The sequence below is a fragment of the Nuphar pumila genome, chromosome 7 (genome assembly GCF_984573655.1).
Source record: "Nuphar pumila chromosome 7, dmNupPumi1.hap1.1, whole genome shotgun sequence".
In the NCBI taxonomy this organism is placed as follows: Eukaryota; Viridiplantae; Streptophyta; class Magnoliopsida; order Nymphaeales; family Nymphaeaceae; genus Nuphar; species Nuphar pumila.
The window spans coordinates 128,215,701-128,237,780 of record NC_143255.1 but is presented as its reverse complement, the minus strand read 5'-3'; the positions used below and the strand labels follow the sequence as shown (position 1 = coordinate 128,237,780).

The 22,080-nt window shown below is 39.5% G+C and overlaps 2 protein-coding genes across 4 annotated transcripts; both read left to right on the top strand.

The window, feature by feature from the left end:
* The first annotated feature begins 1,022 nt into the window (after window positions 1-1,022).
* On the top strand, window positions 1,023-1,379 carry LOC149833465 (glutaredoxin-C1-like). Its single transcript, XM_090013442.1, has one exon. The coding sequence runs from the start codon at window positions 1,023-1,025 to the stop codon at window positions 1,377-1,379; it is 357 nt and encodes a 118-aa protein (XP_089869568.1).
* Window positions 1,380-16,843: 15,464 nt separating this feature from the next.
* On the top strand, window positions 16,844-21,237 carry LOC149833464 (membrane-anchored ubiquitin-fold protein 4-like). 3 transcript variants are annotated; one of them, XM_090015137.1, is made up of 4 exons: window positions 16,844-16,971; window positions 17,100-17,256; window positions 19,796-19,966; window positions 20,878-21,237. In XM_090015137.1, the coding sequence occupies exons 2-4, from the start codon at window positions 17,127-17,129 to the stop codon at window positions 20,928-20,930; spliced, it is 354 nt and encodes a 117-aa protein (XP_089871263.1). In that variant the 5' UTR covers window positions 16,844-16,971; window positions 17,100-17,126; the 3' UTR covers window positions 20,931-21,237. The 3 variants fall into 3 exon arrangements, 2 of the variants coding, with proteins under 2 accessions (XP_089871263.1, XP_089871262.1); XR_016433424.1 differs by lacking the exon at window positions 16,844-16,971 and having other exon boundaries at window positions 16,986-17,256; window positions 20,878-21,027; window positions 21,070-21,237; XM_090015136.1 differs by lacking the exon at window positions 16,844-16,971 and having other exon boundaries at window positions 16,985-17,256.
* Window positions 21,238-22,080: the final 843 nt, after the last annotated feature.

The window sequence follows — 22,080 nt, the reverse complement described above, 5'->3', positions numbered from 1 at the left end:
GGACAAAAATATGGCATTGCTTTGTGCACCACTTATCCGGAAAAAATGGGAAATGCTGGATAAGTGGGTACTTCAAAAAAGGTGATCCCCATATCTCTCATGGTCAGGGTTCAGAGGGAGGCTAAGTTAGCTCCTCTTTTGAGTTAGGAGCCGACAACAAGGACGGAGTCAGCCGTCTCTTTACCAACAAGACCTTCCTCATAACTCCAACTCCAAGCTCATTTGTTTTCCCCTATCACAAATTTTTTTTTATTATTATATACATGAATCATTTCTACAATACTCCGCTTCCTTTTTCTTCAATTACCAAAACAACGATCTCCCATCACCTCTTCCTATGACTGGGAAACGAGACTAGCAGTTAGCCATTCAGCATCGAAAATCGAGCTTCTAACTCGTTTAGGTAAATGAGCTGAGCATGACCATGGCAAACTCAATGTATTCTTATATATAGTGTTTTATACAATTATATATATATTTTATACATTATGAAGATAAAAAATACTTAAAATAAGTTTTTAAAGAAAACAAGCCAGCTCGTGATCGGCTCGCCAAGCTCAGCTTGTGTTGGACTCACCAGCCGAGTTCGAGCTGGGGGTGTACCCTTAAAGAGTCGAGCCCGAACATCATGCATATTTCGATTATTTTGTTTATGGTACAGAGTAGAGTTAAAAACAAAAAAGCAAACTGACTGAGGGCAAATCTGTCATTGTATGAGCACAAAACCACGTTCATAGTGGGACATAAATGTAATTAAATATCCCAGACATCCATGCAACGCAAAGGCATGCGGATTGGAGTGGAGTGACGACCACGACCAACAGTGACTCTCAACAAACAAAAAAATATTAATTAAAGAAAACCGATAATCTCATTAAAGTACCGCAAGGAAATATATATAAAAAAAAAGAAAAGAAAAGAGAAAATCGACGGTCACCAGCACTATAAATACCCCTACTCACTCCCCCACTTTCATCCATTCATCTCTCTCTATACAGTGAACAGCAAAGAAAGATAAAAAAATGATGCAGGCGTGGGGGAGGTGCATGCAGCAGGGGGACCCGCTGGAGAGGTTGGAGAGGGTGGCGTCGAGGAGTGCGGTGGTGATATTCAGTGTGAGCTCGTGCAGCTGCATGTGCCACGCCGTGAAGTCCCTCTTCTGCGGGATGGGCGTTAGCCCAACCGTGTACGAGCTGGACGAGGACAACCGCGGTAAGGACATCGAGAGGGCGCTCTCCAGGCTGCTCGGCACGCCCCAGCCGCTCCCCGCTGTCTTCATCGGCGGCAAGCTCGTCGGACCCATGGACAGGGTCATGGCTTCCCACATCAACGGCACCCTCGTCCCTCGATTGAAGGAAGCCGGAGCTCTCTGGCTCTGATTCATCTCATTTCATCCATAGCCAAAAAAAGAATTAAGAGTTTACGCTTCGAATCATCTTTTTACGTTTAGGAAAATGAAAAACAGAGAGAGAGAGAGAGAGAGGTGGTTTGTGTTCCTCCTCCCTAACTCCATTTTTGCACTCTCTCTCTCTCTCTCTCTCTCTCTCTCTCCATGTTTTTTTTTTTGGTTCTTTGTTATTAGTGGGTTGGTTCTTTGTTATTAGTGGGTGAGGGGAGAAGGTGTAATTGGTGGGGTGTTACTTTTGTATAGAGAAACAAACACACGAATTTTTAGGAGATGGGTCTTTGCTTATATCGTGGGTCTTGGTGTTTTTTGTTATTTACTTGTTCTGATCTTCTGTTTTTTCGCATTGCCGGGATGAGCATTTCTCGCGTTTGAATAAGGCTCTCTCTCTCTCTCTCTACTGGAAAGATAGCAGGAGAGTGGTCCTGGCCGGAATTGAATCAAAGACCACTTGGGTTAAGTGGTGTAGTTATGTCATTCGACCTTCTCTTGCTACGTGAAAGGCTATGCTGCGAATCTTAGCATTCACGCAATGAGAACCTCATTGTCTATTCGTGAATGCATCGACATTCTCCGGAAATGTCAGCAAGCAATAGAACTTCGGCTAGTTTTCCGGCAACCACAATGTTCCCGTTGCTACTCATTCCGGCCAATTTTCCGGAGATTCTTGTCAGGAAAACTGTTATCGGAGGAAGGACAAACCGTTTTTCCAGAGGTTTTCGTTCATTGGTGCAGTGGAGCAGGCGAGGGACCACGCCTTTGCACGCATGCAACTCTCTCTCTCTCTCTCTCTCTCTCCTTTGGTGGTTATACGACACGTGGCACGATGGTCCACATCAGATGCCCTGAACGACACGTCAGCACGCCGGAGGAAGCTCGCTCTCCGGCGTGGTCAGCTCCTCGCGCATGCGAACACATGATTGACATAAACAAACAATGCTAAGCGTAAAACATTAGACATAAAATGATTAAAGGCAGCTTCCATGGTCACAAATATCGCCAATACAACATAATATTTTAAAGATATCACCGATTTAAAGTGATATATATTTTCAATGTGCGGTTGCAGTTAAAACGTGATATTTTTAAATTTTGTTTTTTTCAAATACCATGCCCTTAATACGTTAATATTGTATTAACATCACAATTAACAGTTTTTTGCATTTTTTTATTTTATTTATCTGCTTACTATATAATGAATATATTTAATATACCGAGATTTTCCCGAGAATGGTTTTGTAATTGGGACGCTTTGTGGGAAGTAAACGGATCAAAATATTGGTAAAAGAAACCGAGCCAAGCTTCCATTTTTGTTTCATGAGCAGTCGGCCTTCATTTTGGAGTAAAAAAATTTTGAGAAATCGAAGTGGATATTTGTTTAAAAGATACATAGAAACATTGATGGAGATAATACCAAAGAGAAATACCAAAAAATGTTGGTCAAGAAAAGTGAGGTCAATTGAATTTTCCAAATGGCATTTTCTAAACGTGCAATTTTGAAGGGTCATGTAACCCCTGCGCTAGTAAAATGTTTCCTACAATTTTATATTCGAAAGGTACCCAAAGGTCATGAACTTTCTAACGAAAAGTATATATATATATATATATATATAGAGAGAGAGAGAGAGAGACTGTGGTTTAATCGTAAGGCATGTTACATGCATATTTAATACTGTCATATGAAAAGAGAGAAGCTACAGATATGGAAAAGCTATATGAACATGTGGTGAGAGGAGGAACCCACCTATTTTAGAGAGAAGGGATAAAGTTTACACTTACGTGCCTAATAGGAAATGGAAGTGAAAACTCTCTCTCTCTCTCTCTCTCTCTCTCTCGCCAATTTTCAAAACAACATGCAAGCTCCTTGAAATATCAAATGACCAACTAGTCCCTACGAGTCAGCAGCCTTTGCAGATAGTGCACACATTAAGCACTTGCTAGACTTTTTTTAGAGGAAGAGTGTTCTAGAACTTGCGGGGTTCTGTCTTTTCTGGATATAGATTTCTAGAAAATGGGTGGTGATGAGGAGGGGACAAACGATTGATAAGAATTTTGGTGAAAAGGTAAGACAAGAATAATACGAAGAAAATCGTGCGAGGGGAGGTGTAAAGGAAGGGATGGAAGTGAATAAAATAAATAGAAAAGGGAATTGAGAAGAGGCAATGCCGGCAATACATAAGAGGATAGCTCATATTCTCACGTGACGCCCAACTTGCAACTGCACTAGTGAGAAAGTATAAAACAGGGGAGAAAAGAAGACGACGAACAGAAAGAGATGGCTCTTGCTTTGAGCCTTCCTGACCTGGCAAAAAGTTGAATACTTCCCATTTGTGACTCTCTAGGATGACTATGCAAGTTTCAATATGACCTCACACTTGAGATGCTGGACATTTTAAAATCTCTCTCTCTCTCTCTCTCTAAACAGGATCATATTCTCTAAAGCCAAGAGAGAAGAACCAAGTCATGTGGGAATCTTGACGGGGATTGATAGTATAGAGGGCGCAAATGTTTTTGCATTCCCTTGTTCAGTCCAACAGTTCTTGTGGAGTCTAGCTAGTCCAGCCACTGTACTAGGTGTTAAAATAAAGAAGACAGAATGTAACGTGGTTCGGCACGTAGCCTACATCCACAATGAAGGAGCTTGTTGTGTTTTTTTCTCTCTTGTATCGATCTCTTTCATTTAACAGATACATAAAAGGTGAGATTTCTCAAAGAGGATAGATGATCCTTATCTAATAACAATAATAACAACAAGCATCCTAACAATCTCCTCCTCAAGTTGGTGTGAGGATATCGATCTGCCCTAACTTGCTTATAATTATATTCTTGTGCTTATCACTGCTTAGAGATTTGGTAAATATATTTGCAAGTTGATCTCCACTTGCGACATGAGGAGTTTTGATTGTCCCAGCTTGAATTTACTCTCTGATAAAGTGACAATCCACTTCTATGTGCTTTGTTCGTTCATGATACACGGGATTTGCTTTAATATATATAGCTATCATATTGTCACTTTTTAGTTTGGCTCGATTTTGAGTTTCTACTCCCATGTCTTTCAAAAGAGCTTTTAACCATACAATTTCACACGTGCACAATGCCATGAACCTGTATTCGGCTTTTGCACTAGATTTTACCACAACACTTTGCTTTTTGCTCTTTCATATAATGAGGTTGCTGCCTACAAAGGTACAATAACCTGAAATAGATCGTCTGTCATTTGGGTTTTCAGCCTAGTCTGCATCTGCATATCCCATTAAAGTAAGAGAGCACCTCTACCAGGACTTCCTTTTAAGTATCTCAAGAATTCTTTGAACGACTTCAACATGGGTTGAACGTGGGTCGTGCATAAATTGACTGACTAGACTCACGACATATGTGATGTCAGGTCTAGTCATGGTCAAGTAAATAAGCTTACCAACTAATTTTTGGTATCTTTCTTTGTCAACCTTTTTTTCATCATCTATTCGAAGCTTGCAGTTCATTTCCAGAAAAGTTTCTGCGGGTTTGGCCTCAAGCATCCTTGTTTCTTTCAAAAGATCAAGAACATATTTTCTTTGACAAATAAAAATGCCTTTTTCTGAATGTGCCACTTTAATTCCCAAAAACTATCTCAACTTTCTTAAATCTTTAATTTTAAATTGGTTATTCAATTGTTTCTTTACCTTTCTCATAAAATGTTCATCATCGCCTATCATGATAATGTCATCAACATAAACCAGTAAAACAGTGATTTGGGGATTATTTTGGGCGGTGAACATTGTGTAATCTGACATGCTTTGTTTAAAACCAAGTTTAACAAACACCTCACTTAATTTTGAAAACCATGCATGAGGGAATTGTTTGTTTCAGTCCATATAAAGATTTTTTTAATTTACAAATATATCCCTTTTTAGTTTTTATTCCTTGCAGAATTTTCATGTAGACTTCTTCTTCGAGGTCTCCATGAAGGAAGACATTTTTGACATCAAGCTACATAAGGCTCCAATTTTTGTTAGAAGCAATTGAGAGAAGAGTCCTTACGAAATTCATTTTTGTTACTGGAGCAAATGTTTCATTATTGTCAATTCCCTCCTGTTGTGTGTACCCCTTTGCAACTAAGCGAGCCTTGTATCGTTCAACACTGCCATCACTGTTGTATTTTATTCGATAAAATCCATCAACACCCTACAACCTTCTTTCCTTTTGGTAAATGGACCAATTTTCATGTTTTGTTCTTTTGGAGAGCTGAGAGTTCTTCTGACATGGCTTTTCTTCATCTGAGGTCTTTGCTGACTTCTTCAAATTTAGTGGGTTCATGTTGGGTATATAGGTATTGAGAATATAATCTTGATAAGGTTTGAATAGGTTGGAAATTGATATAGATTTGTTGATGGGATACTTGCTAGTAGACGCAGTATAGGTTTGGTAGTCTCTAAGATAGTTTGGTGGTCTACTAGGGACAGGTAGATCTCCTTAATAAAGACTCAGTTTGGTTTTGGTCTGGTTTAAGAGTTTGATCAATATTAGATTCAGTTTGAGTAGTATCAAGTTCGACTTCATTTTGATCCTCATTTGGAGTAGATCTATCTTGGATCGGCAACATAGGACCTGTGTGGGTATGTTCGGACTGGTCATTGTCTTTAGGCATGGCAAACTCTCCCTGGTTGGATTTTTAAAAAAACGGTTCTTCAAAAAAATTTACATCTCTGGATATTATCATTTTTTGTGTGATAGAATTATAGCACTTGTACCCCTTTTTTTTATCCTGAATACCCAAGAAATATACACTTGGTGGCTCTTTCTTCTAATTTGTTCCTATGAACTGCTTGTATGTGAACATAACACTTACACTCGAAGGTTTTAAGGTGTCTAATAGAAATAGGTCTTTTGTACAATAATTCCAAAGGTACCTGATTATCTAGACTGGAGTTAGGGATACGGTTGGTCAAGTAGCAAGTTATGGCAATGGCTTTCATCCAGAACTTGAAAGGGACATTTATATAAAACAACAACGAACGAGCAACGTTGAGCAATTGTCTGTTTTTCCTTTCCTCCGTTCTATTTTATTAGGGAGTCCTTGCATAAGTATTTTGAGGCAAAATTTCATAGTTGTTCATAAAGTTATGAAGCACCTCATTCACATATTCTCCACCAGTATCTGCCTGCAAGCATTTAATTTTAACATAGTTACATAAATTCTCGACCCGTTTAATAAACGGGTTATGCAGATTGACCCGTTTACGACACGAACTCGTTTAAGCCAAACCCAAACCTGGCTAAGAAGCAGGTTGGCGGGTCGGGTTGGTGGGTCACGTCAGATTTTGCCACCCCTAGTTAAGGCTAATTCTCTCAGGGATCACCTTAAGTGATTTCAACCGAGTATGGTGACTCGAAGCTAAGTGAGTGAATGCCTAGGCATTAGTGAATGAGTCTGGGTGATGCTCTTTGCTATGGTGTTCAATCATCAACTGGTCTTTGGACTGAGGGCTAGAAGGTCTTGTTCCTTCAGTGACAAGGTTTTATTGTAGTGTACGCATGGAGTCGCAATACGCTCCATGGCACGCAAGACTAAGGCAAATTTATGTCATTTTCAGAAGTGATAGCTGGTATAGAACGACTATGCACTAAGTGACATGGACTAGATAGAATATACATTTGAAGATGTGTTTGATTAGTTTCGTTAGGTAGCTGCGCATGAGGTAGTGCACAGGGCCAATGAAATGATTTAGTACATGAAAAAGTGTTGGTGTCCGGACTTTGACCGTTAGGCTTACCAGACTGAGTAGTCTGGCGCATTGCGGGTTTGCAAAAAATTCTATGCCCGTTACAAATTGGCATCAGAGCTGAAAGATTCACGGAGACCTTGTTGTTCATTGAGTGAGACAATGATGGTTTATCTTAGTTACGAATTTATACAGATGAAGTGTTGTTGACCGAGCACAAAAGCAAGACATTGGCAAGGTGGTATGGGTCATCTTATCGATAATAAGCAGAAGTGTAAGGTTGTTATTCAGTTGGCCAAGAAAACATGGATAAGCTAAAGATTCCTACCAGTTGTGTGTTAGGCTCGCAGGTGAAGTGTAACATTTTCCTTATACATGCAAAGAATGCATATTGGATTCGACTGGATGAATTTTCACCTTTCGGTACGGGAGACTCAACTAAACTTCTATATTCTCTTCCAAGATTGTGGGTTAGCGGATTGTCCATCTTGAGCAGAATGCTTATTGTTTTGGTCCCTTGAGTTGGCAGTTCTTTTGTGGATTGTGTGTGCAGAAAAAGGTATTATTCATAGCTCATTGGTTTGGTTCTTACAAGAACCTTTTACTGGCTCTGAATGAGAATTGCAACGTGATGGCTCCCGATGAGAGTTACAGCATTGGGCCATGTTGCCCATTGTGTAGACGAGTGCTTGGAAATACACTTTGAAGGACAACTTTGGGGTGATACGTACGTAGGCATCCCTCCACTTGAGGACTAGTTTGAACCGTTGGAAAACCGCAGGTTGGTTCCTTAAGAAAGTTGATATCCCTGTTGCACATGTTGATGGTTGTCCTTGTCTACGAGGATCACGAAGGGCTTGAAATTGATCTTGTTGGAGTCAAAAGGCAGCCCAACCATGAGCATGAAGATGACAAGTTTATCGTGCGAGCGAGGATGACCCTTTTGTGTATAGGACTGCACTGGGTCTCATGAGCAAATAATGCTCGATGTTGATGGAGTGGAACGTCGTTGTCTAAGTGATCGGAGGCACATTAAGGAATGAGACTTAGTGTGCTAAAGGTTGCGACGATGGTGGATGAAAACCAGAATAAGATAAGTAGGGTGAAGAAAAAAGTAGACCAAAGATAAGTGTAAAGGAAAATTGACATATCAGTTAAGACTGTGTTCTTACTTGCACCGGCATTGTTGAGAATGACAATGGTTTGGGTGGGGGAGAATGTCTCAGACCGAGCCTTCAGAATGGGTCAGGTGTAGTGCGGAGCTCTACTGAGTAGAAAATGCATCGAGTGTAAGAACACGTAGTATGGGTTGGCTTGATCGGTGATGTGTAATGATAGCACGACACACGATAGGTAACGATATCATCCTTAGTGCATCGTTGTATGACGGCACAAACATGAAGCATTGTTTAGTTAAGTAGTGTCAGCAGATCAAAGGATGTTGCCTTTGGAAATTTGGTTAAGGACTTCTCGGCTTGCAGAAGTTTCCCACATGTAGTGTTTGGATGCACGGGGGTGCATGTGGGTTAGGGATAATTCTCTCAAGGATCACCTTAGGTGATTCCAACCGAGTATCGTGACTCGGGGCTAGGCGAGTGAATGCATAGGCGCCAGTGAATAAGTCTGGGTTGTGCTCTTCGCTATGGTGTTCAATCATCAACTGATCTTCGAACTGAGGGTCATAACGTCTTGTTCTTTTAGTGGTGAGGTTTTGTTATAGCGTGTGTATGGAGTCACAAGATGCTCTATGACACGCAAGGCTAAGTCAAGCTTGTGCATTTTTCAGAAGTGATAGCTGGTATGTGATGATTATGCACTAAGTGGCATGGACTAAATAGAATACACATTTAAAAATACGCTTGATTAGCTTTCGCTACGCATCTACGCACGAGATGGTGCACAGGGCTAATGAAATGATTTAGCACATTTAAAAGTGTTGGTGCACGGCCTTTGACCGTTAGGCTAGCCAGATTGGACAGTCTGGCACGTCGTGAGTTTGCAAAAATTTTTATGCCCGTAACAATTGCTATAGATCATAATAACGAGCGAGGCTCACACAACCACTTTCATGTCAATAGATACAAGGCCCCTTCTAGTGCACTTCCATTTACAGCATCAATTTTCTTTAATATTGCAGTCATGATATAAATCTGCCTTTTGGTATACAAATCTGCATGATCCTTTTTTATCTTCTCCCAATTTATCTCTCTCTCTCTCATATCTTGGTATATGGGACATCTTAGGTTTCTTAGCTAGGGAGAAAATCTTATGGATGCCAAGCTAAGGGCCAAAAAAAAGGGCGAAAACAGTGAATGAGAAGAGTGGGAATCATAGATACGTACATATCCACATGCCACCCAATTGGGTAAAGGAATCAAGAGCAATCGTATAAATCCCTCTCTCGGTGCACATACGCAGATAAATTCGAACCAGAAAAGGGAATCAACAAAATGAATATGGAAACAAAAAAATATCATCAATTGTCTATCTTATGACAATATTCATGGATAAGATACTGGAACTTTTTTTTCCTAATAATGCATCAACCAAGATCAACAGCCAGCAGGGCGAATTTGCCAAATGACGTAGTGGCCCATTGACTTTTCCACAAGAATAAACACATATACTTTTTCTTCAAATATGTGCAATGTCTGCATATTTCCAAAATGATGTACAGGGGTCTTCTCATTAGCCCATTTTTTTCTAAAATCACGTGTCTGCTTTTGGTCATTGAATAAACATTCATTGACATTTTACAGGAGTAGAAATTATTGCCAATATCTCCAGTGCGGCAGGTCTCTTAACCCGTGTAATAAGAAAAAAAAAAATGAAAAAATTATTGCCAATATCTGTTAAGTACTGCACAATTACCTTACCGCGCGTGGCCTGTTTTTGTTATTGTTATGGAAATGCTTACTCGCAGGTTGACTGCTGCTGCCACATGGGCGAATTAGAGGCCCCTAAAATTTTGCATATGTACCCTGATAACCTTATTAAAAGATAAACTTATCATAATCTACTAAAATATGGATATTGGATCTAATACATAAATCTAATATTAGTTATGACAAATGAACCAATATGTAAAAAAATGATCCGAATGATAAAAATCCAAAATATGAATTGGATTCAAATAGATTATTATGAACCCTAATTGTAACTGCTCTGCTCCTAGGAGGGATAAACTTGCAAAAGTTAGAAGAATAGAGCAAGGCTAATCTTGCATATATACCTAGGTGGCTTTTGGTGGAAGGAAATTCGTTGTGGGCAAAGGTGGCGCAGGCCAAATATCTAGTAGGCTCTTCCTCATGGTTGGCGAAGCCCAAATCTTGCTCTTGTTGGGCCTGGAAAGAGGTTGGGCAGCATTTCTCATGGTTAGTGGGGAATGGCAACAGTTGTAAATTTTGGATGGATCCCTAGTGGGAAGTAATTGTTGCACATCATTTAGAAGCCAGTAGATAATGAGGAGCTGAGGAATGAGTTTCATCGTTCACTGTCCCATGCTAAGCAGTCCTACAGTGATAGTCTGGCTAATTAGGTGTTGAGAGCAGTGAGGACAGAACTAGAAAGAAGTACTATCTGATAGGGAAGATCGTCGGAAGTGGAAACAGGATCCTGCCATCTCTATTAATAGACGGCTGTTATGGGAAGAAATCAGATCGAAAGGAAGTCAGGAAGAGTGGCAACCAGATTGTATCCCTCGTAGTTCTTGGGTGAAATATCTGGGAAGTGCAGGCAGGCTGAATACCTTAGATAAGCAGAAACATTTTGGTACTGTGCTTCCTAACTGCTGTTATTTATGCAAAAGAGAGGCGGAATCGGTTGAACATATTTAAGGATATTTTCAAATTTGTGGTGAAAATTCAACAGCTTGCAATGTATAAATGCATGGTTTAGCAAAGGTCCGAAGCATCATGACACAATTTACACAAAAAAGTCGAGGTTTACACGTGGAACCCTTCAATTTCTTATGCACACGAAACAAACATAACTCTATTTTCTTGTGGAACTCACAGTCTTCATGGTTTCTTTTTACGTTGACCATACTTTTACTATGAGCACGTTTGGAAGAGAGAAACTTTTATAGGAAAAAAAAGTTTTGCTTATGAGAGTTTTTTTATATGATAAGTTCTTAAAAAGAAAGTTGTTGGTTTGTTCGTGTAACATGTGAAAAACATAGTGAGAAAATATAAAAAACTGAGAGAGAGGAGAAGGGTGGTGGTGAGATGGATAGTAGTGGTAATGGTGAGATGGTGGTGGTGAGATGGGTGGTGAGGAGTGTAAAAATAAATTTTCTCTTGGTAGAAAACATTCTTCCCTATGAAAGAATGTTTTCTATAAAAAATTGTACTTTTTAGAAAATTCTCTTATCGAAAAAGTCTCTCATTTGAAAGGGTCGGAAATACAGATTTTTCATTTTGCATCACTTTTCTTACATCTATCTCTCTTCTAAATGTGCCCTATGTAATTTCATACATATCACCTCCCCTGTGCTGTGAGTGGATTTACGAATGCATTTTTTTACATATGGAACGGCCTTTCTCATCATAGGATGTATTTTCCCATAGTTTTTTTTTATTGGTGAAAATAAAACAAACGACCCCTAAGTTTTAAAAAACACCAAAGTTCTCTTTTGTTTTTTGTGTTCAAATAAGCAAACCATAGTTGAGTTTTGAGGACCCTACCGCTTTATCTTGCTTGCTGAACCTCGTTGTTTTCTTTTTATGAGTGCACAACTCAATGGATGAGAGGACCTACCTCCACTTGTGATGGCAGTGGTGAGATTCGAACACAGACAATTCAATAGAGGCCTCTCTCGTACCTTTTCAAATTTCATCATGTTTCGTTGTTATATTCATGTGAATTTCTACTTTAGAGGACAATGCCCACTTTATGCTTCAACAAGGTGCCCACTAGTCTGACTGATATATGTAACTTGCATCTGTCAATGTATCAATTTCAATTGGGGGTGTCAATAGGTCGGGTTTGGTTCCTATCTAGGTGAAATTAAACTCAAACCTGATTTGAGATTATGGTAGCAGGTCGGAAACCCAGGTATAATAGGACTCACCATAAGAGGAACCATACTGGATCTTATAAGGATTCCATGAACTAGACCCAAAGCATACCCAGTAAAATATATATTTTTAATTTTTTTAATTATACATTAAAAAATTGTGGATCCTAGTCGGAACTTGGGTCGGGCTCAGGCCTGGAATTTCAGAAACCATACTAAGATCCATATATTAATCGGACCTTTCAGATCTGACCCAGATTCTAAACAGACCTTGTTTATCACCAAACCCCTGACCCTACAAGGTATGGTAGGGACCGAGTCCATGTCAAACGGGGCCTATTGTCACCCCTGCTTCGACCATCAAAAGCTCTCTGAAACTTTGTGCATGGTAGGACATGATTTATTGTAGATTTTTGTTTTTGTTTTTTTGTTGAGAGAGCATGGGTTCACCCATGAATTGCTTACCAAATTTATTGATATGAAACTCAAGTCCTGTTTGACCTAACCATCTAGCTATCTCATTCAACCCTGATAGAGACGTGAAACTTATAGCCACAGTGTATCAATTTAAAATCCAAGGTGAGGAAGATCATACACTTTTAGTGATGATGTCAATGGATCAGGTGTCGGGCTCATCAGGGTGCACAAACCTGCCTAAATAACAAGCAATTGGATTTGAGTTTGGGTTTAGGTTTGATTAAGTCATGTAATGAAATAGAGTCAAAACCGACCCAAATGACACTACTTTTTTCATAAAACTTACATAAATTAAACACCCGGGTCAGATTGTATATATCTGGCAAAAATCATGGCTCAAGCCTACTCATGCTGCTTGGGTTGGGTTTGATTTGGCCTTTTTTAGTGCACATATATGGGTTTCTTGGTTTGGGCTCTCACGTATCCAACAAGAACCCTACCCATCGATACAAGCTACAGCCAATTATAGGGTAATGGTTGACGAAGGCTTATTGAACGGATCCCACCCACGTACTAGCCAAGATTGTGTGGTTAGATTGGTCAGAACAAACCAAAGCTGGTTGGATACCGGAAACCAGTGGGGGGCATATTAGGTGCAATCACGTTGCACACATTGTGTGTGCTGCTGCACCTGACTGCCCTCCATCTCTGGGGTACAGCTTGCCAGCTGTGGGGTTCAACAGAAGATGGAGGGTAGATCAGGTGCAGCGGCACACTAAAGTGCGCAATGTGATTGCACTTGATCCGTTGTCGCAACCAGTAGGGTTAAATGGCAAGTTCAGTTCTACCCAGCTAGGCCAGCACCAGGATTTAGATCTTGAGTGGATCCAAACAGGTATCAAGCTTAAATGATATACCAATGGAGCTGGGCCCAACTTGAGGCATTTGCTCATCAAGCTTAAATGGTCTGAGTAGGCCCACTTGAGACTCAACCTTATAAGACCCAAGAGTGACCCAAACACGATAATAGTCAGGTTGGGTATTTGGGGATCTAATGAGCTACTATCAGTCTGACCACCACCACTATCAATGAGTTATCTTAGTCACCATTAACTTGCAGGTCATATTCATGCTCTAAGCATAAAGCTGTTGCCCACCGATGGCACAATGGCCTTTCACATTGTCATTGCGAATGGGTCGACATGCTTCCCTAGTTTCTTAATATCCCACTTGGTGAGCTTTGATAAAAAAAAATTTGTTGGACAGAGAAAGCTGGGGTTAAGCAGACTCCTACCAGTTATACATACAACTATACCATAGGGATTCGAACTTACAACCTCCCAACACAAGGTGACTTTGATAATTAGAAAAAATGAACATGGATAGTGGTCTGCATGGTTTTGGCAATCTCATATTAATTAATTTAACACATCAATAGATGGAGAATGAAGTTAAAGTAAGACTCATGTGTATTTTGATAGTGATAATTAGCAGCAAAAATAATGTACTTCCTGAATTGGTTCACGTCGGGGGTCACAACCTGCATACTTTTTAGACATGGCTATGCAATTCAACTGGAGGACTCGCCGGAGTGGTAGCGGGGCTGGGGAGATGGTGTTGACCCTTTCGTCCAGGTTCAAATCTCATCTGGCAGAGCCACACCTGTCAAGAGGCCAATGAGACTTGGGCCTCAAGGCCCCTGGGCCAAAAAAAAATTTAGGAGCCCATTTTTAATAGGGATTCCATTTTCAATAGGAGCTCCAAAAAATTGGAGGTGCTGCCCTCGAACTCCTACTATTAATAGGGGACTCAAAAAATTCTGAGGCGCTGCCCCCGAACTCCTACTATTAATAGGAGGCCCATTTTTTCCCTCCGCCTCAGGCCCCATAAAACACAGGTACAGCCCTGTCATCTGGTGTGCGAGACCTCACTTTTAACTGGTGGACTCCGTAAGAACTCTTGGGTGTCGGTGACTCCACCCGGAGCTTACCTTGCACGGAGATGGGTCCATTAACTGACGGGTTCTTGGAGAGGGTTTCTCATTATAAAAATAAAAATAAAAATTTATATAAACTAGGCATGATTCTAAAACAAAGACATGATAACAACCATTAAACTCAGAAAGAAAGTCTCTCAAAAGAGCTTGATTGTCATAATTACTATGCTAATCTGCTAAATTGGTTGATCTTATAAGCATGTTAATTGCAACCAACCCAAGTAATTCATAGGCCCACTTGATGAGCCGAGGTGATATGACAGGTCAGAGGCACTACATCACGCCGGGTCCTGATCTTGGTCCCATGTAATATCACTAATTTTGGACCTGCCTATTGCATGTGCCATGCAATCACTAGGGATGTAAATGGTTCGGTTGCAAACCTATACTCTATCCGAATCTGATTCTATTAAGTGGGTGTGCTAGCCAAATCTAGATCCGATTAATAATTGGATCTGGGTTTGGTAATATGTTTTGCTTTCAAACTTGAACCCGAATCCGACTAAAAATCTGACCCGATTAAGTGTAAATACCAGGTATTAAGCTAGTCGGATCAGTGTTTGGTTTTACGTTATTTTCATTTGAATCTGAATCTGATTAAGCCAAACCCGATTAAGTTGGACTTGGTAATGCCTAGATTCGACCCAAATCCAAACCGCTTACATCCCTAGCAATTATGCTGGCTCAATCAGTACCTAACCTGTTATTAGATATGGATCTAGATTTACTTACACCAGATCTAACTATGGATCCTTTAGAAAAGCCGGAGCTGGCTACCCAAATCCATCTTAGTTGACCACGTGAAAGGATAGATGCATAAGTGGTCATGGGGCCTCGTCATAAAAAAAAGTGGTTCACAACGGCAAGGGACCGTAGGTCACATTCACAAACCTGATTGAAGTAGCCAATGCCGACCTCAGGCCTACAAATAGGCCTCAATTAACATATTGGATCTGGTTAGGGTCCAACCTGATCTGGTCCAACCACCTGCCAAACAATTCATATTCAAAACCCAACCACAACATACACCACCTTGCTTTTGTGGGTCGTCCCATTGGTTAGGGCAAGCATGGGGACCGCTGGAGCATCATCACAAGCAAGGATGCAAATGGGTTCGGATTCAGGATGAAGGTTTTGCAAATTTTGATTGTTCCAGATCCGACTCCCCAATGTATTTAGCTGTTTTGAATCCGAACCGTTTGCATCCCTGATCACAAGTTTGATTTTCCTTGAGATCTTCGTTTCCTACAAGTTTCATTATAAGGTGGCACCAATTCTTGCTATAAGGATTTTCTAGATGAGGAAAAATATCACAATAAATAAAATGTTTGTAAACTTTGAAAATTTATTTATAAGATGTCAGCTTATATTTTGGAAAAGGCTACTTGTGAATGTCACCAAGTTGATGGTACGTCACAAGTTCAAAACCCACAGACGGCGTCCCTTGCTAGTTGCCACAAGGTTGATGGTAGGCAGGGGGGGCCTCAAGGGCCAATGTGCTGGTTGGTGATAAAGGAGTTTAACTTTTCCATTGAATTATTTAAAAAAAAATACATATTTATAAAGAAACTGAATGTATACAAATCAAAACATGTAAAATGCACAATAGCATAAAATACAAAGGTGCGATATTTTGAAAGCACGAAATATTTTTTAAAAAATTATAAATTTGATTAATATTTATTTATTATGATAAAATCACGATGTTTTCAAAATACCATTTGACATTTGTGACAATGATGCAAACCAAGAATATGGATTTTTTTACCTTAACCGCCGAACTTTGGTCAAGGAACTTGATGTCTAAAGCTTAGGAAATAAATTTCAGTCTAATTTTATCGGATCCAGTATTACCATGCATACTTCGGATCTAAATTCAACTCTACATTATGGGATCTAATTTGGATCTGAATATGGATTTCAAATATTGTGCACAAGATTCAGATTTGGATATCGATTTAGCGTGACCCATCCCGTACCCCATCTGTTTACACTAATCAGATAATCAGTAATATGTGGGTACAGGACCGGGACCCGGTCTCACAACAACCATGTAAAATACTACGGTGAGGGCCACAAGAGCAAAGGTTCTCTTCCCATAAACATTTGGTCAATATGAGTTCCTTGATATACTATGGATCTAGTTCCTGGTTATGGCAGTTTTGGATCCATTTCCCTTTCCCCAAAAAAGCCCGTAAGGCAAAAATGGAAAAATAAAAGAAGAGAAAAGATTTTCACAGCGCAAAAGAAGTCATTTAAACAAATTATTAATTAATTCATTAATTACTTATAATTTATAAAGAAATTCTTGAGCACCGAAAGGACTGACTCTGGTCCTCAAAATCCCCAATCTCTCTCTCTCTCTAAAATCTGGATGGGATCGATTCTTGGGGTATCCCAATAACGTGGAAGGAAATCTCCTTCTTCCTCTCTGGTTTGGTTTTCTTTGTTGTTTCAGAGATTGGGTTTCTTGGTTTGGGTTTTCTTTTGGTTTTGTATTTGTTGGGTGTGTTATGGTGTTGGATGGAACCCTAATTTTGAGATTTTTTGAGGCGATTGAAGGGGAGGGGAAGGAACGGGAACGCCTCAATGCCGGAGGAGGATCTGGTGGAGCTCAAATTCCGGCTCTACGATGGCTCGGACATCGGACCTTTCCGGTACGCTCCGTCTTCGACAGTGGCGATGCTCAAGGAGAGGATCATTTCGGAGTGGCCTCGAGGTTTTTGATCCTGAATTCGCTTGGTTGATTTGGTTTTTGGTGTTCTTTTTCTCTTTTTCTGAGGGTGGTCAGGGGTGTTTGGATTGTTTATTGGAAGTTGGTCTTGTTATGGGAATTCATATCTGGATGTGTGTTCAGGAGATAGGTTTTGGTAATTACAGGGTTTTCTCATTAATTGATCATAGTGGTGAATGAAATATATCATGAATCTTGGTTATTTTAGTTGGTGTCGTGATTTGGTGATTTGAGCTTTTTTTTCCCTCTTTTGGTGGTATATTGAAATCCTTAGCTGTTGAGATTATGAGAATGTTATGTTATGATTGGTGCAAGCGTTTAGCCTATCAAAAAAATTGACAGCAGTATGATGATGATTTTGTTTATGATTCCTTTTGTTTATGTAGTTTTTTTTTTCCACATATATTTCAGCAATCCAATCATCCATTAGTTTGCTAGGCCTGTTTTATGATGATTATTTCTGAATGGTTGTTGAACAAGCTTGTCAATTGCTACTGATGCAGTAAATCATATCAAAAGCCTGCAATTGCAGGCACATTCGTGGCTCGTCGTGTCAATTAAGTTGTCTCGCTATGTGAATTGTTATATATGCATTCATATTCCGACTTCTTATGGTGGATTAAGATTGGACTGAAACAGGTATTTGGACAAAATAATTTTTTTAATATTTGTATAGATTAAGATAGGTTACTGCCCGCAATAACACTTAATATTGCATTCATCCTTTTTTGTTTGCTTTGACTTCTTGTTGGCTTTTAATTGGGTTTTCAGTTTAATGAAGATTTATTGCTACTATGGCCTAAAAAGAGAGAAGGGGTGGGGGGGGGGGGGGGGTGAAGTCTTCTCTAACTCCTCTTATATGTTTTTCATATTTATTTACAAGCTGTACATGGTATGGAGGTTTTAAAATGGATAATATTTAATGTACAACCAAAGCATATATGGGAATGGTTGAAATCAATGTATTATCTCTCCGGGAACTCTTGTTGACTTTGTGCAATTTTAGTTGATTTTTTTTTCTAATTCATTCTTTTTCAAAGGCTAGCTAGGATTAGTTGCTGATCGGGATATATTATAATACAATGTGGAATCCCATTTCTTTGTCTTCTTCAAAATCCGTGAGCATGCACTAGTCAGTAAAAGAGAATTGTAGCACTAGTCGTTTTTGTTTTATCTGATAAATGTAGTTGTAATTTTTTTAATGCATTCCATTGTCAACCAACTAGCCCCTGTGGAGTCACCTGGTGGTTAGGGGGAGCTGTTAAGTTGTCCAGAGGCCCTGGATGTCATGATTACAATTTCCACTTGGACCAAACTCGCAACAGCTATGGTGCTGGTCCAATTAAAGTGAGATTAGGGTTCAATTGAAGTGAGAAATGGAATGAGGTGGATCAAAGGGCATGACCTGAATGGTAAAAGGAAGAGATCCCAATACTGTATTTTTGCAGGCTGTGAAGGATGTGGATAAGTTAGTGGTAGCAATTTTCCTTTTGGGTCCTTGAGGCATATGCAGTAGAGGAGATGTTGGGGTGGTTACGACTAACATATAGAGGATTATTCTTTAAGACATATTATGAGTGATGGCCTTTTCAGTACAAGCTGAATGGTGCTATTATTTTACATTCAAGGTCTTCTCATCTAATTCTTCAAGGAGTTTATTTAATGAAAAAGCGGATATGTCCTTGTATTTGAATGATTTCACGGCATGATATATTTTACCAATTACCAAATCTTAATGCGTCATTGATTATACATATGCTTAAAGGTGTGGTGGAAAATTGTATCTTTAAAACCTGCACAATCCAAAAATGATTGTCGTTAGGTTTAATTGCTATTGCTGATTTACCCCTTTAAAGTGTTCTGTTGAGGGGCTTCAATTGTTACACTTTGTCTTTGGCATGATGGCTATTGAACCCATGTCTTCTTTTCTGATTTTCATATAAACCTTAGAATCTTTTTAGTTTGATTTAAACATTTGACTTCAGATATTTACTGGGATTGATATCCGAGTGTATCACTCTGTTGCTAAGGGATTTTGGTGGTTCATTATTTTTTACTTTTTTGTAGGACATTTGTAGCCAAATGTGGTTAAATTCTGTGTTCCCAACTGACGTGTAGGTTTGGATCCATGTCAGCAAATTTCTCACTGGGAACATTATTTTGGATAAATGCCATAATGGACTTCTTTGTGCTCAGGGTTCATCTCCAGATAGGTTGTTTAAGAATGACTTTTTTAGCCTAGTGATACATTTTAACTGGCAGTTGGCATCAGGAAGGGCAGTTTTTCCCTCACACACTGAATCTGTATTTGGAGCCTGCTTTGTGTTGCATTTATTTTTCCCTGTTCTTCCTTCTTTTAGTTTTGATTCACGCACACTTAAATCAGAAGATTGAGTTAGGGGTTGAGAAGATCCTTTTTTATGATAAAAAAAAGTTGCACTTTAAATTACCAAATATTGAAACTGTTGCAGTTTGAACTCTGCCCATGTTAAGGTATGGTTAAAGATATTTCTGTTGCTTTCAGATAAAAAGATTGTACCAAAGACCGTGAGCGACATAAAGCTCATCAGTGCGGGGAAGATATTGGAAAATAGCATGACAGTTGGCCAGACGAGAACCCCATTCGGTGAACTTCCTGGAGGGGCTATAACCATGCACGTTGTTGTGCAGCCATCTTTACCTAGGACAAAGACAGGTGCTTTCCATGCCATACTTCACAAACATTTTGTATGAGGAATGAATGCTTGACTTTATTTCACAGTGGTAGGTTTATATTTTTGACAAATGCTTGTGGTTGTGAACATCCCATTGACGTGTCAGTCTGATATTTGTTTGAAAATATTATAGAGCTGTTGGGAGTTCCCATGCTACACAACTTTCATAAACAATACCCATATTTTAATTTTTTTCCTTGGTTTTTTTCCTTATAAACACAACTTCAATTCTTGGATGGACCTTGTGTTTAACTCATTGGTCTGGGCAATCTCCACTAATTGCTATTTATCTTCAAACGCATTCGCATTGGTGTGTCCTCGAACAAGAGGTAATGGAGTTGCTATGGGCTCTCACACCATGTCTTTCAGGAAGAACACACCGACACTCCCACCCACCCCCCCCCCACACACACACACACAAAAATAAAAATAAAAATAAAGGAAAAAGGAAACTGTCACACCGTGCCCTTTGTAACATTGAAATGCTAAATATCTTGCTGTCATTCTTTCTTTTGCCTTTTGTGACGAGGATATACTAAAATTCATCTTTGTTACATATTCTATAACAAAAACACTGTTCTGTGAGGAAAATTCTAACAAGCGGTATCATGTGCTTTCATTATCCAGACATGAGATACTTGTCCTCCATAGCAGTATTCTTCAACCACAGCAATCCCTTGGTGAAATGTATCCACTCAAGGTATTGATGGTGGTCAAGCAAATCCAAATGTTAGATTCTTTGATATATCGTTGTAAAGCTTTTCGTTTATTTTATTGTAGCACAAGATGAATCATTAAGCTTCCTATGTTATTGTTTGCTTATTTCCTCTGCTGTCTTACTGCGACTTAGTTACTGTAAAGCCTTTGACAACATTTTTGTATTTCTATACAGAAAAGAAGGTTGAGGAGTTGCCTAAGAACAGATGTGGCTGTCATATTTTGTAAGGTGAAAAGTTGATTTATTGTCCATCTAGAGGTGGAGTTCGAATGAATGTGGAAGGTCTGATACTTGTGAGAGGTGGAGTTCGAATGAATGTGGAAGGTCTGATACTTGTGAGAGGTGGAGTTCGAATGAATGTGGAAGGTCTGATACGTGTGAGTTGTATTCTCTTGATTTTCCAGTTTGTGATTGTTAGGAGGTCAGCCAATCTGTTGTCGCTGGATGATGTCATACATGAATACTAAATTTGGTGGGTTTGATTACTGTCATTCTGGCAACATGGTGAATGAATTCCATATTCATGGTTTGATCTCTGGGCGAACAGATTGTGGAAATACCTCTCTGGCGTGTTATATATATGTGTGTGTGTTTCTCAGTTTTATTATTATTTCTTCTTTCTTTTTCCTCCTATTTCCCCCCCTTTTGGGGGAACATTATGATTATCCTCTTTAGGATGGCATGCTTGAACTGATTCACCTGGCCCCATTGGGTGATGAAAACAAGCAATACCAACTAAAAAGGGTTCTAGGAAGATCTATTAATGAGGTGGAAAGCAACCAAGAGGAGTGGAATTCCTGTTAAAAACCTCCAATGATGTGCTAATTGGAGGCTGGAGTTTCTAAAATGAAACATTGTTCAAGATTGGCAAATTTTCAATTTTAGACCATTCTATAAAGATTGAAGAGCCATGGCACTCCAACCTAGCAACGTATGATGTAAAATTGATGTCAGAGTTGACTGGCTGGGGGCAAATCTAAAGTTGGGTGTCTACTGTCTAGGGAAGGAACAAGCTTTCACGTCTCTAGTTATCCTCTCACTTGTTCATTAGTCATTTTCAATAGTTAAATATGCAATTGGGAATCTAAAGTTTTTCATTTGGCTTTGGCCTTCCCGCTATGGATGCACATCCACGGTATTGGACTCCCGACCTTTTTCAACTTAAAAGCCCTAAGCTGACCCACCTAGTCAGGTGTGGGGAGCCCTTAACGGCAAGTGGGTGCAAGTCCTTGCCATAGCCTATGAAAATGAGTTTTCTTTTTCAAACATAAAAAAACTGGTTCCAATCATTCACGACAAGCAAGACCATGGATTTGACATAAAACAGGTAAACAAACGCACATCACTGTCTTGTTACTCACGGAGAAGCCTATTCTG